This window comes from Protomyctophum bolini (genome assembly GCF_963924005.1).
Source record: "Protomyctophum bolini genome assembly, chromosome: 7".
NCBI lineage: Eukaryota > Metazoa > Chordata > Actinopteri > Myctophiformes > Myctophidae > Protomyctophum > Protomyctophum bolini.
In genome coordinates this window covers 36,102,813-36,118,864 of record NC_137868.1, presented here as the reverse complement: position 1 = coordinate 36,118,864, position 16,052 = coordinate 36,102,813, and the positions used below count along the sequence as shown (strand labels likewise).

General features: G+C 45.2%; 1 protein-coding gene across 2 annotated transcripts in view; it reads right to left on the bottom strand.

Annotated features, from left to right (window-relative positions):
- rapgef5b (Rap guanine nucleotide exchange factor (GEF) 5b) overlaps window positions 1-16,052 on the bottom strand; it is a 45,436-nt gene that overhangs the window by 11,716 nt on the left and 17,668 nt on the right. Inside the window, exons 4-8 of one of the 2 annotated variants that reach the window (XM_080768682.1) lie at window positions 9,097-9,175; window positions 7,764-7,908; window positions 7,058-7,155; window positions 1,818-1,851; window positions 750-828 (exon numbers count right to left, since the gene is read on the bottom strand). In XM_080768682.1, coding sequence (XP_080624808.1) covers window positions 750-828; window positions 1,818-1,851; window positions 7,058-7,155; window positions 7,764-7,908; window positions 9,097-9,175 — 435 coding nt within the window. Of the gene's footprint in view, window positions 1-749; window positions 831-1,817; window positions 1,852-7,057; window positions 7,156-7,763; window positions 7,909-9,096; window positions 9,176-16,052 lie in introns of both variants that reach the window. The other variant, XM_080768683.1, reaches the window with a different exon arrangement.

The window sequence follows — 16,052 nt, the reverse complement described above, 5'->3', positions numbered from 1 at the left end:
GTGGCTTAGTGTCGGTATCAGCCACGTTAACACGCAGGAGTCTATCCCCGTTACAATGTGCTAGACCCCTGGGAGATGGAGTCTATCCCCGTTACAATGCGCTAGACCCCTGGGAGATGGATTGCTGAGGTGGAGCGCCACACCTACCATCAGTTCCCAGTACTTCCGCACAACTTACTGCACCAAGCGGTGCTACTCATTCGCTGAGTTGGCGGTGCCCGGGATCGAACCCATGAACTTGTGGTCCAAAGGCGAGAGCTCTACCGACTCCGCTACCCAGACACAATACGTGATGACCAATTAAGACAGGTTGAAAAAAGTGGTCCTTTTACTGGGATTCATGTCATGAGTCTAATATTTTTGTCATGTTTTTGCAGCTTATATTGAATATTTAAAAATGGGGCATATGTGCGACTAGCACTAGTGGATCCTTTGTCGATTTTTGAAATCAGAAATTACTCAAGACATTCAGAAGTTTTCCACTAAATACTTTCTTACTCTTACCATCAAGTAATTATTTATATACAGCTTTTACTTCCACTGGAGTCATTATTAAAACTTTACACTTTTTGGCTACTCCACCCAGTTCTGTTTGTCACTGAGCGATTGCAATTGTTGTTCTCTTCGCCTTGGAAAGTCCCTGTGGTGCACACACAGCACGCAATCTGACAACAATTTTGGGAACTATGCGTGAGGCGGGGAATGTGTGAAGAAGAAAGAAAGAAAGAAAGCTATTTCACCACACTCACCTTCCTTGTCCTCCCTCTGTGTCCCTCTGGATCGCAGCCCGTTATCTTTCGGACTCAATTGGTGGAAAGGGGCTTTGCTCTGGAAGGAGAAGGGAAATGCATGGCATTTCAGTGTGAAAACGCCTGTACCTTTTCTGTTCCACTGCAGAGTTATGGCTTTCACAGGAAGTACTAACATAAGGACAATGGGGTCCTGATGCAGGCAGTCAGTTTGTTTGAAAGGAGAAAACGGCCAGTGTTTCAGTTAGAATGCAATCTGTCATCGTACAGGATGAGACCATCACTGTGGACAATGAGGCGAGGACGCTTATGTGTTTGTCATGACACAAGTACGTACGATTTATAAAAGAAAGACTCAGCCTGCTAGACAGCCTTATTGTATGGGGTGAATTCCAAATGGCAAACATTGTTTATCAATATCTGCTCTGCCCTAAAAAGTCAAAGTGCTGTAACTACACATCTTTAAAGCAAGGAAGCCTGCACGCAGTACCTGTACTCTTATATTGTCTAAAGGGACTGGTATTCAGTGCTCTATTGATTTTCAAAGTTTCGTATATATAAATATTGTGACATTTTCTGTACTATGTTTGTACTTTTTGGTTCTTGTTGGCTAAATGTTGTTTGTATCGACACGAACAGGGGAAGGTGTCGCACCTACGGACACTATAAATGTGACACTTCCGTTGTTTACATCATGCAATGCTGACAAAGGCTATACACTGAAACGCGTACGTTGTGCTGGCTTCTCTGCAGCATACTATGCTAATTATAAGAATAATAAAGTGCCTTAAACTAACCACTAAGTGCTGGTATTCTCTTCTTAGAGATTTCTTGAAAACTGTAACTATACACACAACAAAATCTAACTGATAAAACAAGGGTTTAAAGTGTTTCAACTGGCCAGCCAGATTCAGGTTCACTACATAGACTACTGTAAGTGATGTTTCATTAATTGTAATCCGTTCATGAGGTAATTGTTTATCCCCCAAAGGGGATGAAGGCTGATTTAGCTTTTGAGACAAATATATGCCGTGTTGTAGTATAGGCCTACTTTGCAGAGAAGCTTACCTTATTTCCGTTTGGGGAATATTCATCCGTTGTACTTGGGTGCAGGGTGGGGGTGGAGTGGGGTGGTTGGAAGAGAAGAAATACATCAATCAAATTCTCCATCAACTATACAAGCGTAAATCCACATACTAGACATTTTTAACCACTTAAGCTCTGTCTAAGACCTTCTTTCCCCGTCTACACAGTGAATCTCTTTGCTGAAAATAACCAGTTTACATGTTGCGCTGCGACACATTGTGAGCTTGTAGATCAGCATTCTTTTGGCGAACGTTCCCCCAAGAATAGGGATCCTGTATAGGGTTCAAATAGTAAAATACCCTGATATCATTTTGTATTAAACATCTTCAAAATTGGTCCCAAAATAGGAACACCAGAGTTCATGTGTTTACATGAAGATGAACTGACTATTTGCGTTTTACAAGTCCCTTCTCGTCTGTTATTATTAACGCTGCATGTGGCGACAAGGTCCGGATGAGAGTGCTTTGTGGCTATTAGGCCTTCCCATCTGAACCCGTCAATGAATCACTGCTGTTCTTATCAAGCAGAGGCCCAGGGCATCGTGATGGATGGCCCCCCTGGCGCATTAGCATCCCTCTGCACCTCTCTCTGCTACAATGGGCTGCTTGGCTGGCATAGAGCAGGGTTGCCATGTCCTCTTATTATAAGGGACTTTTTCTGTAAAGTTGCTTGTAAATATTGGTAGTGGTAGCGGCCTGGGTTGTGGTGTTTTGGGCTTGTTTATGTTTATTTATTTATGTTTATTACATGACATGACATGTTTATTTTTTTATTTAAACCAGTGGTTCTCAAATATTTTCATGTCATGGACCCAAAATGAATGTATTTGTCCCTAATAGTCCCTATGTGAAAATGTTTTGTGCCAGGGACCCCCGTACCAGATTTGTGTTGTTGAATGTTTCAAAGATCTTCCAAAAATGTGGAATTAAAATCCCACATTTTAATTCAAGATTTTTTTGGGGGGGAAATGCAGGCGATTGTGGATCGTCTATTTCCAAATAGCTGATGGTTTAAGTGCTCATGTAGCCTAGTTGTTTATTTTGGGCATGTTTTCCTATATAGACCCGGTTGCTCTGCACAAATCTGGCAACACTGGCACAGAGCCGGGGGGGGGGGGGGTTGTGCAAGTCACTCACTGATGATGAAACATGTGGGGGATTGGGGAGGGGGCCTTCATCTAATTTAAGGGAAGAGAAGAGAAGAGAAGAGAAGAGAAGAGAAGAGAAGAGAAGAGAAGAGAAGAGAAAGAAGAGAAGAGAAATGTGTTCAGAGTGAATGTCAATGAGCTGTGTGTGGTGTATTATATAACACTGTTAACAGGTCAGGGTAGAGAGACTGAGAGAGGAAGGGTGGCGGTGACTGACGGAGGTGTTTGGGGACAGGAGGAGGAAGGGAGGAGAACAATTTACAATTTAGGCAGTTAGGGTTAGGGTTAGGGTTATATGATCTAGTCACAGGTGGACAAACCACACTCTCCCCCTCCTTGATATTCTGGCTCAAGCCCCATTTATTACTTTGTTTGGCACTCCCCCAAAATAGGGGGTATGCAAGCTCACAAAGTGTTGTGTCCCTGACCAGCTGTGAGCTTGTACAGTATATCGACATACAGATTAGGTAAAGCTCCCCGTGGTCATGGACACTTAATGGGGCTCTATAGGAGAGCAAAATATAATGTTGGCTTAAAGGTCAACTGGGGATTGTTTCTCTCTCCATTAGTTTTCAGATACATATTTTGATGATTTTGTATACATATTTATTTGCATCTATTGTTAGCCTATGCCACCAACAGTCCGACACGGATATGCTCTAAAAGTGTAATAGCATCTAGAGCTGCTATTTCCAAGTAGCCAAAGTGGCAAAACCTTAGTCACTTAGTTTTGGCTTGTTTTCCTAGATCTGGCCACTAGTTTCTCTTCGCAAAATCTGGCAGTGAGCAGATATTGAATTGAGAAGGGCCAAGGATAGGGTGAATAGCCAACCTGCTGGAATTTGGCAGCAGAGAAGTCGATCCCAGCCTCCTCCTGTCCTGTTTGACCTGGCTGAGAGGGGCTCGTAAATAGTACAGCGTTTTCTGCCGGTGACCCACACTCTGTAGAGGGACACACAGCGTACGTGACACCATGTCCACCACCGCACTAACGGAGAGGGTGCTGGGGATCCATGCTGTCAGCAACCATGTATCTCAATATTTCATATTTTAAATAAATTAATGCCATACTTACTGTATGTAACTGGCATGGCATGCCCAAAAATAGAGACGTACGGTTGAAAGTGGTCTGTGAGTTATTGGTCTAAAATAAGAACTAGACAGTTAGTAACAATTGATCAGGTTGGAGGAGGATGGCCCTGCTAGGAGAACGCTATGATCAGGTTGGAGGAGGATGGGCCTGCTGGGAGAACGCTATGATCAGGTTGGAGGAGGATGGGCCTGCTAGGAGAACGCTATGATCAGGTTGGAGGAGGATGGCCCTGCTGGGAGAACGCTATGATCAGGTTGGAGGAGGATGGGCCTGCTGGGAGAACGCTATGATCAGGTTGGAGGAGGATGGGCCTGCTGGGAGAACGCTATGATCAGGTTGGAGGAGGATGGCCCTGCTGGGAGAACGCTATGATCAGGTTGGAGGAGGATGGCCCTGCTGGGAGAACGCTATGATCAGGTTGGAGGAGGATGGGCCTGCTAGGAGAACGCTATGATCAGGTTGGAGGAGGATGGGCCTGCTAGGAGAACGCTATGATCAGGTTGGAGGAGGATGGCCCTGCTGGGAGACCACTATGATCAGGTTGGAGGAGGATGGGCCTGCTGGGAGACCACTATGATCAGGTTGGAGGAGGATGGGCCTGCTGGGAGACCACTATGATCAGGTTGGAGGAGGATGGGCCTGCTGGGAGACCACTGTGATCAGGTTGGAGGAGGATGGGCCTGCTAGGAGACCACTATGATCAGGTTGGAGGAGGATGGCCCTGCTGGGAGACCACTATGATCAGGTTGGAGGAGGATGGGCCTGCTGGGAGACCACTGTGATCAGGTTGGAGGAGGATGGCCCTGCTAGGAGACCACTATGATCAGGTTGGAGGAGGATGGGCCTGCTAGGAGAACGCTATGATCAGGTTGGAGGAGGATGGGCCTGCTAGGAGAACGCTATGATCAGGTTGGAGGAGGATGGGCCTGCTAGGAGAACGCTATGATCAGGTTGGAGGAGGATGGGCCTGCTGGGAGAACGCTATGATCAGGTTGGAGGAGGATGGGCCTGCTGGGAGAACGCTATGATCAGGTTGGAGGAGGATGGGCCTGCTAGGAGAACGCTATGATCAGGTTGGAGGAGGATGGGCCTGCTGGGAGAACGCTATGATCAGGTTGGAGGAGGATGGGCCTGCTAGGAGAACGCTATGATCAGGTTGGAGGAGGATGGGCCTGCTGGGAGACCACTGTGATCAGGTTGGAGGAGGATGGCCCTGCTAGGAGACCACTATGATCAGGTTGGAGGAGGATGGGACTGCTAGGAGACCACTATGATCAGGGGCTGCATGTGAACAAAGGGGTGTGTAGGGGGGGGTGTGTGGCTGTGGGGCGTGGCCGTTGTGTCTGGAGACTGGCGTGACAGAAGGCCTGCAGGTTGTTTACACACAGAGGTCACAGTGCAAGGCGGGATTATCTTCATTAAGCCTTGTTTCAACAAGAACATCTAGCGCAGCAGAGCACAGCTACTAGCTAGGCCCCTCGCGCGCGTGTGTGTGTGTGTGTGTGTGTGTGTGTGTGTGTGTGTGTGTGTGTGCATGCATGCATGCACTTACAGACAGGCAGATAGCCACCTCGCTGGCCTAGTGGTCTAGATATATTGAATCCAGCTGTCTGACGGGACGCTGTGAGGAACCAATTGGGATGGAGGGTGGATGGTGGTCTGAGGCAGACAATGCAATGGGTGTACAGTATACTACTGTGTTTTTACTGTACTCCTTTCCCAATGCAGAGGTAAATTCAATGGTGAATTCTACATAGCCTATATATGCTATGTGTACTTTAAATCTGGTGTCCCTTGTTTTGTGCATGTCATCATAGCCCAAGCACGTTTTATTTAATTTTACATGACATTATAATAAACATAAAGAATTCACACCTCCATGAACGTGTCTGAATCGAGTCATGAACGAGCGTTCTGTATTACACCCCAGCCGCTCGCTCTTTTCCTCGTGAATGGACTTTGCCCACCTACAGTTCCAGCTTTGACCAGCAAGGTGAGGCGGCTTCAACGTTTCCCAGCTGCTCTGGGGGCTTGGTTTAACTATAAAGTTAGACCCGATACGGCTGCCTGTTTAGCCGCCACATGACGTGTCTGTGTCTCTGCTGGGTCTGGGACTGCAGGACCAGGATGACCCAGCATGACGTCTCTGTTACAACTCGTTTTTCCCGTTCTGTCACCGCCGGACATTCTCGTGTCCAATGGATGTGCCGCGGACACGACGAGAACCATGACCTTCATGGGTTCTTACATAACACCACCAGACCAGAACTCCCCATTTATAGACTTAATCGATGAAAGACATCCATTGACGGGATGGAATGGCGGACACAAAGCAGGGCCTCTCTCTAATGTCACTGGACCCATTCTGTTCTCCATTCTCACATTCTCCCAATATGCCCTTCTGCACAGCCACGTTTCCTGTTTACAGCGCTGCGGAAAGCCACTCAGACGTACCGTACTACTTAAAAATATACACAATTCCCCTGTGTTCTGCATTATTGATGTCCTACATGAATTATTCCTTATGATAGTAGAAGAACGTCATGCATCAATTCATCTCTGAGAGATGCTAAGGGTGCAGCAGTAATTGATTTTATTTTGTTAAATAGCTCTGTACTTCCAATAGCAATCGCTGCTCGTGTTTGTTCAATAACTGGAGTTTCCCCGTCTCTCTCCAGCTCTTTAGTAAACAGAAACTACTTTTTCCGGCCGGGATACCAATTTCATCCAATCAGGTCAGGAGAAAGACCGCATACAGGATGCAGAATAAGTGAAATTTTAAGTGATTTGGATCAAAATTGGAACTTGATTTGGAATTATATTTATTTGTTTCTCTCTCCTGATTGGATGACATTTTGTAAATCACCTGTGTGTGTGTGTGTGTGTGTGTGTGTGTGTGTGTGTGTGTGTGTGTGTGTGTGTGTGTGTGTGTGTGTGTGTGTGTGTGCGTGTGCGTGCGTGCGTGCGTGCGTGGTAACTCACTGGCTGCGCTGCAGTCGTATCAGGGTGTGTAGCTCCCTGACGTCCTGCTCCAGACATGGGTGTTGGTACAGGTCATCCAGAACGTAGCGGTACAGGGTCTGCAACCAGGAAACACAGGTCACTTTATCCCATCACACCCGGCTGCTCCCATGCCACGCTGTCATGCCTTTCATTCCCACCTCCGCCCTGTGTATTCTTTCACCCCTTTTTCCTCCCCAATTTAGTCGTTATGCCAATGAATTCCTCCCCACACACAATTCGGTGTTACTGCTTTTGTATCCTATACTGACTCACCTGCCAGTGAGGAGCCCCCTGGGAGGATGTAGAGCCTTCGTCCAACACTCCCTAATGAAAGGTGCCACCACAGCACCACGGTGCATTTGAACCCACCCTCCGCGGTGGTCTCTCTTTCTCTCTCTATCTCTCTCTCTCTCTCCCACTCACTCACTCTCTCACTCACTCAGGGTTATGGGGGTCCTATATCGAAAACCACTAGCAATAGTGGGAACCACTAGTATACTAGTGGACTCCGCCATGTGTCGTGGTAAATAAGTGTCATATATTCTGAAGAAAACCGTGACATACTTGACTTGACATTCAGTAATTGGGTCTTTTGATGGAAATAAGAACATTATAATGGTGTGTAAAACAGAACATTTGCCACGGACACATTTGTCCAAGGGACATCGATGACCCCTGTTCGTACCTTCATGAACATCTTTATGTGCTCTTCGTCCCTCATAAACTCCCTCCGCAGAGCGCTCCACTGGGACACCAGGTGCAGGACTTTGCGTTTCCTCTCCAGGGCGTCCTTCCCGTCCTCCTTCCCTCGCCGCCGCTTGGTGACATAGGTGGGCGGTGTCGGTTAAGGTTTGAGCACAGACTGTCTGAGAGGGAGTCCCGTTTCATAGCACAGCAGGGTGGTAACAGGAGGGGTGGGCACCAAGGAAGAGTGGTGGGCACGTCCAAATGTTAAACAAATGTTAGACAATTTAATATTTAGGAAATGGTCTTACTCTGAAGTAATGTAAAGTGTACGTGATTAGAACTCTGCCCTTGGTGCCCACTCTTATACAGTATGTGATGCAACACAGTGCTGTCTGGGACAGATACTGTACATAATGTATCTGAGGAAACGCACCAACCTGCTCATCGGGATCAGTTAGAGGTTCAGGGCTCCATTTTCGCTAAATACACTATTTATACTATTATTTAACAGTGGGGAAGGGGTGTTCCCCCACTAAAGCGCAGGTATTTTGGTTACCTGTCTAAATCCCTAAAACAGCTCCGTTACCCGTTACATTATGTATAGGTGTGGTTTGGGCGTTACAATGATTAAACCAATCACTGTGCCACATGCCATTGCCTTTAAGAGATCCCTTATCCATTGCCTGTTATGCCCATTGCTAATGTTTCATAGCCTTACGGTCTCCCATGGAAAAGTGCTTGCCTTGAAGTCTCACTTGTGCTGCAATCGCAACCCTTCCAGTGTCTCTGCTCATTGTCGGATATAAAGCAGAAATACCGAAATTATCTAATACATCGTAATGGATAAATCGGTGCAGGAACATTTATTGTGACACCAAAGCATGTCCCTATCGGGACATAACTTGAACGGCACTGCGCCTTTAGACGGCACACCTCTGTTTTTTTTTTTTAACCCTTCATGTCTTCATGTTTGAGAGCGGCACGTCCGCATTCCTGGCCTGCGGAAGTGCCCGGGACGGCACCAGATGACCCCGTTCCAGTCAAATGTTTGACGTTTGGTCACATAAATGTGTCTGTGTCCATTTCACCAAGACAATACATGAGGTCCCCACTATACACAGTTTGTTTAATGCCGCGATGGCTGAGGGAACAAATCTTTGTCCACTTCAAGGGTCTGTATCTTAGTCCCGATGGCATGAGGTTGAAGTAGCGATACAGGGGGAAAACAATGGCCTTATTGTTCATATCAGGTTGTGGGAAGTCCGATAATCTTGGAAGCAATACAGGAAATACTGAAAAGTTTGTTTCTGGTGGGAGAATATAAAGGATATTGTCCAAGTAAAGCGTGACACAGGTCACTGGTAGACATGAACACCAGGTAGGTCAACAGGAAGTCATCCAGGAGTGTGTCTGTAAGAGAAAACACATGTATACATTATATGAAAATGCTGCATATATTTCGTTGTAATATCGTTGCTGTCGGGAAGAAACCTTATCCTGCTAAACCATCGTGAAATCACATTATCACGTGTCTTCTGAGTGCAGACCAGTCAAAAAGTGGAACAGCCACTTAATCAGCGTCTGCGATCAGGGCCAAGATGCTGATTGGCTCTTGAATGGAAGCTACTATAGGAGCCAGCAGCAGACTCAGCCTCCCACCTCAACACGTAGACGAATTCAGAAACGGGTCTCATGGTTGCAGCTTACGTATTTCCTGTAGGTGGAGCCAACATAGCTGCGGTTTAAACCTGCACCTCTTCTACTACAGTGAATGGTAGACTGACTGATGTTAGTCTGCCTCAAATGTTACTCTTTTACCTGCTTTTTACTAACACTAACATTACAAAGATGCCCAGAACATCGGGATGAACCTGTGTAGTTTATGGCTTTTAGGTGCAGGTTTATGTCGGCTATGTAAGCTGCGACCATGAGACCTGTTTCTGAATTCGTCTATACAATGACTGACACGCACGCACGCACACACGCACGCACGCACACACACACACACACACACACACACACACACACACACATACACGGCAGCCCTTAGACGTGACTGCATCATACGTCATATTCCTCGGAAATGCCCATAATATGAGAGGGATTCAGCTTTGCATCTCTTTACATTCAAACAGTACAGGACACAGCAGGCCTGATAACACTGGTGACCTTGACAACCATTGTTGTTTAACGGACTTGTGTGTCTGAGCATGCTAATCAAACGGTTAGCACCATTATTGTTCCTGTTCCATTTCTGTAATGACAATAAGAACCCCCTCCCCCCTTTAACCAGGAATGTCAATGAGCAGCTAGCGTTGGTCATTAGGCTTGTTGATGAGTGGTTTTTAGGAGTGGGTTGTAATGTGAATGACCTTTTCCCCTGCACTCCAATATGGTTGAGGGGAAACCCCAGGGAAAAAGGGAGAACGATTACTAAATTGCAACACAAAAATTAGAATTTATTTACAAACAATATGTGACAGATAATGTGAAATTGTAAGCTCATTTCTATTATAATTTATGCACTGCTTTCAATAACTATATTAAATCCATCAATGCCTATTTATATTAAATCTTACGGTATATGATGTCTGCTAAGGTTTACAACATGACTATAAGACAGTAGGGTCAAGGGTCTCTGTCTCTCTCTCTCTCAAGATGAAGTCTCGTTTTCAATCCAATTATCACAATGGTCAGCTGATATTTGCCTAACAATCACTGTAATGTCTTTACAAGTAGGGACATTGCGTCCTTGCGTGATTCTCTCCCAAGGTTGCATACATACAATCATCATATAATTAACTGTTTACTAAATTATGCATTGTCTGATTAGCCTCTGAATCGATTAACCACTATCTAAGCACTATTTTTTGTTGTGTGACAGTGTGACGCGATGTTGCATGGTGAATAATAGGGCATAACAGTGATGTTGCATGGTGAATAATAGGGCATAACAGTGATGTTGCATGGTGAATAATAGGGCATAGCAGTGATGTTGCATGGTGAATAATAGGGCATAGCAGTGATGTTGCATGGTGAATAATAGGGCATAACAGTGATGTTGCATGGTGAATAATAGGGCATAACAGTGATGTTGCATGGTGAATAATAGGGCATAGCAGTGATGTTGCATGGTGAATAATAGGGCATAACAGTGATGTTGCATGGTGAATAATAGGGCATAACAGTGATGTTGCATGGTGAATAATAGGGCATAGCAGTGATGTTGCATGGTGAATAATAGGGCATAACAGTGATGTTGCATGGTGAAAATAGGGCATAGCAGTGATGTTGCATGGTGAATAATAGGGCATAACAGTGATGTTGCATGGTGAAAATAGGACATAACAGTGATGTTGCATGGTGAATAATAGGGCATAACAGTGATGTTGCATGGTGAAAATAGGGCATAACAGTGATGTTGCATGGTGAATAATAGGGCATAGCAGTGATGTTGCATGGTGAATAATAGGGCATAGCAGTGATGTTGAATAGATGGTGAATAGAGATGGTGAATAGAGATTTCCCAAAGTATTTACATGAATTATCTGGAACCAAGCCACGAGGCACCTGGTGAATCATGACCATAGAACGTATACATATTTTCTGAAATCTCTATGGGGAAATGAATGGGCTTTCCATATATGGAACCACAAAATGCCATGCCCTATAGCTGATCTAAAGCTCACTCGACTATAATGACATGGCCAAAATAGGGACACCAGGTTGAAAGCAGTTGACAAGTCCTCAGAGGGACATCAGATAAGCACATTTCCATTTAATTAACGCACAAGCGTGCTTTAAGGTCACGTTTGTCACGCATGTCGCTGAGCGGAGAGTCGATGAGGACGACTAACAGCACAGTGACGGTCGGCCGCATGGCCAGCAGGCGAAACGCTCTCACAACAAATCCTATTAGGCACAATGCAGTCTGGGGCTGTGGACAGAAGCATGCCTCTCACACACACACACACACACACACACACACACGTCACACACCAGGCATTGTCAAATCTGCTCCTCTTTTTTTTTATTTCACACCAACTTCCCACGGCCTTTGTGTGAGTGTGTTCTGCTCCACAGAGCCCACCTTACATTAAGGCGTGCATGGCAGCGCTCGTGTCTCCCTGCGTTTATGAACGTGGCAGCCAGCCGTTACAGACATTAACCCACTACTAATGGCCACACAATGACCATTATAACACACACTAATGACAAGTTAGAGTAAATTCTCTAAAGCATTGGTTTGGGGACCCCAGGGGTCCTTGGGAGAGTTCCAGGGGGTCCCCAGCAAAAGTAGTTAATGTAGTAGCATCGCAATCATTTTAATAATATTGTTTATCGCAATTATTTTTGCAACAATAATCCTGGCAGTGGCTGGGGCCGGTCCCTAGCCTATAGCCCACCACGGAGTAGTAGTAGCGTATAGCATTCCGATTAGTTGTTGGTAGGCTACTTAAGGAAAACCATAGCCAGCAGTTAAAGGCACTTCACACGCCATTAGATACGCTAACACTAACCCCGTCATGGTCTCTCCACACTGACGTTTAAACTAAGATCCAGCTAAAGCCATAGTCAGGGTAGCCTAATCATGTTGTTCGGGAACCTTCTGACAAGCAATGACGACAGACAGTATTTATTCAGCATGAAATAGGCCTACGTAATGTTACAACATTCTAGGTTTAATCTAGCGTGTGAAATAGCAGGGCGGCGGCAAGCGGCCGGAACCATCCTGCGGCAGAAGATGCTAGCCGTCGACGAAGAAGCTCTCATGCTGAGTCTGTTTCGTTCCCCTCTGTCTTTTTCTTATAAAGACAGACAAGAGCATGTCTAACAATGTCTTCCACCACTAGCCTCCTTCATCCATTGTCTTTACTTAACCAAAGACCAGTAAAACAAAGTGTCTGCTTTACGACTGCCATTGACGGATAAGTCAGTTTTTTACTCTTTTTGAGCGGTGCTCTATTACGCATCTAGGTGTGTCGATCTGTTTGTATCTACTATACAAGTGAAAAGTGGTACCCATACTCATTCTTTGTGCTCTATCTCCGACCGAACCACACTTTCACCACACATCTCTATATGCAAAATAAATTCGGCACGCTCCCCGAACTGACATAGGCTATTTTTTAGCCCTTCAAGTGTCTTATTTACTCTGCAAATAATACTTTTATGAAACATTCCTACACGGAACACGGAATCACTGCTGCCCCAACACGGTCAGAAACAAGCCCAACCAGCCCACAAACAAGCCCTTTAAACCACGCTACTTACATACACTACAACTCGCTTACAATTCGCAAACCTGGCAACACTGCCTGCCTCTTACGTCACCAGCTCTGTTACACGCACTGCTTGCAGCAGCAGCACTCGCTGGGAGCTGGGTCTGCAGGCGACCGTGTGTGTGCGTGCGTGCATGTGTGTGTGTGTGTGTGTGTGTGTGTGTGTGTGAATGAATAAGGCGCTTATATCGCTTTTGCTCAGTGGATGGGACATTTACATTAAAAGCTATCGGATGGACGCGTGGATAACGGCATGGTTGTGTGCACTCGGAGGGAAAGGTTCCATATAGCTTCCATGCTAGCTGCTTCAGACACAGGGGAGGGGAGGGAGATTGCCCGCCTCACGGGACTCCTGTGCGAAATAGCGCTTATGCAACAATTACCCACAAAACAACACCTCAACTCAATGTCATTGTGAATAAGAATTTCGAGCGACAATATAATTTTTGGAAGGACACTTTCACCCAGTATGAAGCGAAATGTGGAAGCCGTGTGTGTCACGTGACCTATATAATCCTGTAACGCCGTGCATTATGTGCTTGCGTGCGCATTTCCCAAATCTCAGTCATTTATCCACACATCGCTCTGTGTGTGTGTGTGTGTGTGTGTGTGTGTGTGTGTGTGTGTGTATCACTACATTAGTTGCCTGTTCAAAACTAAACTACACTTTATGAAATCATTGTTGCAGCCTACACACATATATTCTGGCCCATTCAGAACACATTTCCCAAATCTCTGATTTATCCACACATCGCTCTCTGTGTGTGTGTGTGTGTGTGTGTGTGTGTGTGTGTGTGTGTGTGTGTGTGTGTCGCGTCGCCCTCCAGCTGCAATTGCGAGTGTGCGCTGTGTGCAGGGCACACTACTGAGTTTAAAAACACAGCTGAAACATGAAGTGGACTCTGTCAACTCCTGAAAATTCCTTCTTCCCATATTGCGCTGCAACGACACTGGGATGAGCCCGGCGAAGCCGGGCGAAATTCTAGTACTGTACGTATGTGTCCGAGCACGGAAACTGCAATACGGTAACTCTGTCATTTCTTGACCGTTTCGGACGCGGGAAGGCTCACAGGAACCGCCCCCCCTATGTTGCCAGGACCCCACTTCTAACCCCACACGGTACTGTCGCACCACTCACTTCAGGTGTGATTATTCTTCCCCTTTATTGTTCACGTGATGGAATTTCAGTTGTCGTGGCAGTACAACAGTTATGAAACACAGAACAGATAGGTTAAATAATAATAATAATAATAATACAAAAGAGTAAGTGTGTATAGAACACACAGAAATTCTTAATAAAGTAGCCTACCAAAAATGATATGTTGGTGGTATAACTTCTGCTTGGAACTCTTCACTTACGCTGTAGCTGCACACTATACTACACTGTGCGATGCCATCCATCACATCTTTGCATTCAGAACGCTCACGTCAAATCAGATTTACTCCGCTGTTAACGCAGATCCCAGAAGGGAATTAATTGATCCAAGCAAGCCGATCTGTCGATCGGGAAATCAATGAAGTCATCAATCAATCAATCCCCGTGTTTCCTTTTGCATCTCAGTAGGTAGTTATCAAACGGATCAATGGCCCCTCGGCCTTCGAATTGAACACGTCCATTCGTCAAGCTTAGGTGCAATAGTCATCACAGCCAATGAAGCAGCATTGAATCATGATGATAGCCTGTGTGCAAAGCACCGTCCGTATATGCACCTTTTGATTTACTATAGTGCTGTATGCACTGTACAAAGTGTACATGTCTATATGTTCCCATAGTAATCGTTGCTATAGTGGTGATTGTTCAATAACAGGGTTCTCCCATTCTCTCAAGCTACTGCGTAAACAGACCATGCATTTTCAGGTCACCATAACAATTCCATTCACAGGAAACAATTCCATTCACGGCTTATATTTCCCAAGATTAATTTTGTGGAAAATATAGTGCTCATTTGGCCTATAGTTGCCCGTGGGTTTGTTTTCGTAGACCTGGTTGCTTATTGCTCTCGTAAAAATGTGACAACACTGATACAGAATGATAGCCTGCCCTGCTGTGATTGCACTGTATGTTAGTGATAGAAAAGTAGCCTGGGGCGCTCTGTGAAAGTGCCATCTCTTGCAGAAATCATTGTTAATGCTGTTGCACCGGTTATAGAAAGTGAACTACTACTCTCTGTGTGTGGTAAAATGAAAGTAATATTCACACTGTAGTGAAAAACTGCTTGTGATTCAATGTTTTTTTATTACGTACAGTACAGCCGTAAACATGTGCAACAGTAATGACATTTATCTCCCTGCATCGGTTGCATGAATTCATAAGATCATGTTCAAACCTTTCACCAACCTAGCCCGGGGAGAACAAGACATAATGTCGTCTCTGTCGGGTGGAAACCTCATATGTCCAAAACTGTTACTTTTCAGGATTCAAATTCGCCCCACATTCCACGATTGTAGATCTGCTACTTCCAAAGCTTTTGTGACACTGTAGTATGATCAAGTAGGCCGTTAATTTACCAAAGAAACCCACAAACCGTTAGAATGATAAGAGGTTTCTGCCCGACAGCAACGATATGGCACTAGGTAATGTACTGTAAATAATTTCTCATTATATCCACTGTGGCTTGCCTGTTCATTTTTACCCACTCTTACTGGGGATAGATCGTTTACGCTCACTTGGCTATATTTCTTCCGGTTAATACTGTTAATGTACTGTTATGCATTGTGACTACATTTATATTTATTTCAAGGGAAAGGCTCGCTCAACTCAAGGACAGTACTGGGTGCAGAACTGCAGATTCAGATAATACATTTAGGAGTCTTTATATTTATATTTTATACCTGTCCATACTCGATACAACACTTACATCCCAAGCAAACACGCAATACGCAGTACATACGTAGTACAACTAGATGCGTTGGTACTCATGGTACTTAATTCTTACACTAGGCGTTACTACTTGTTTACTGTTTGTATTGTTGTTGTTGTTGGTGTTATTGATTAGACAGATGCC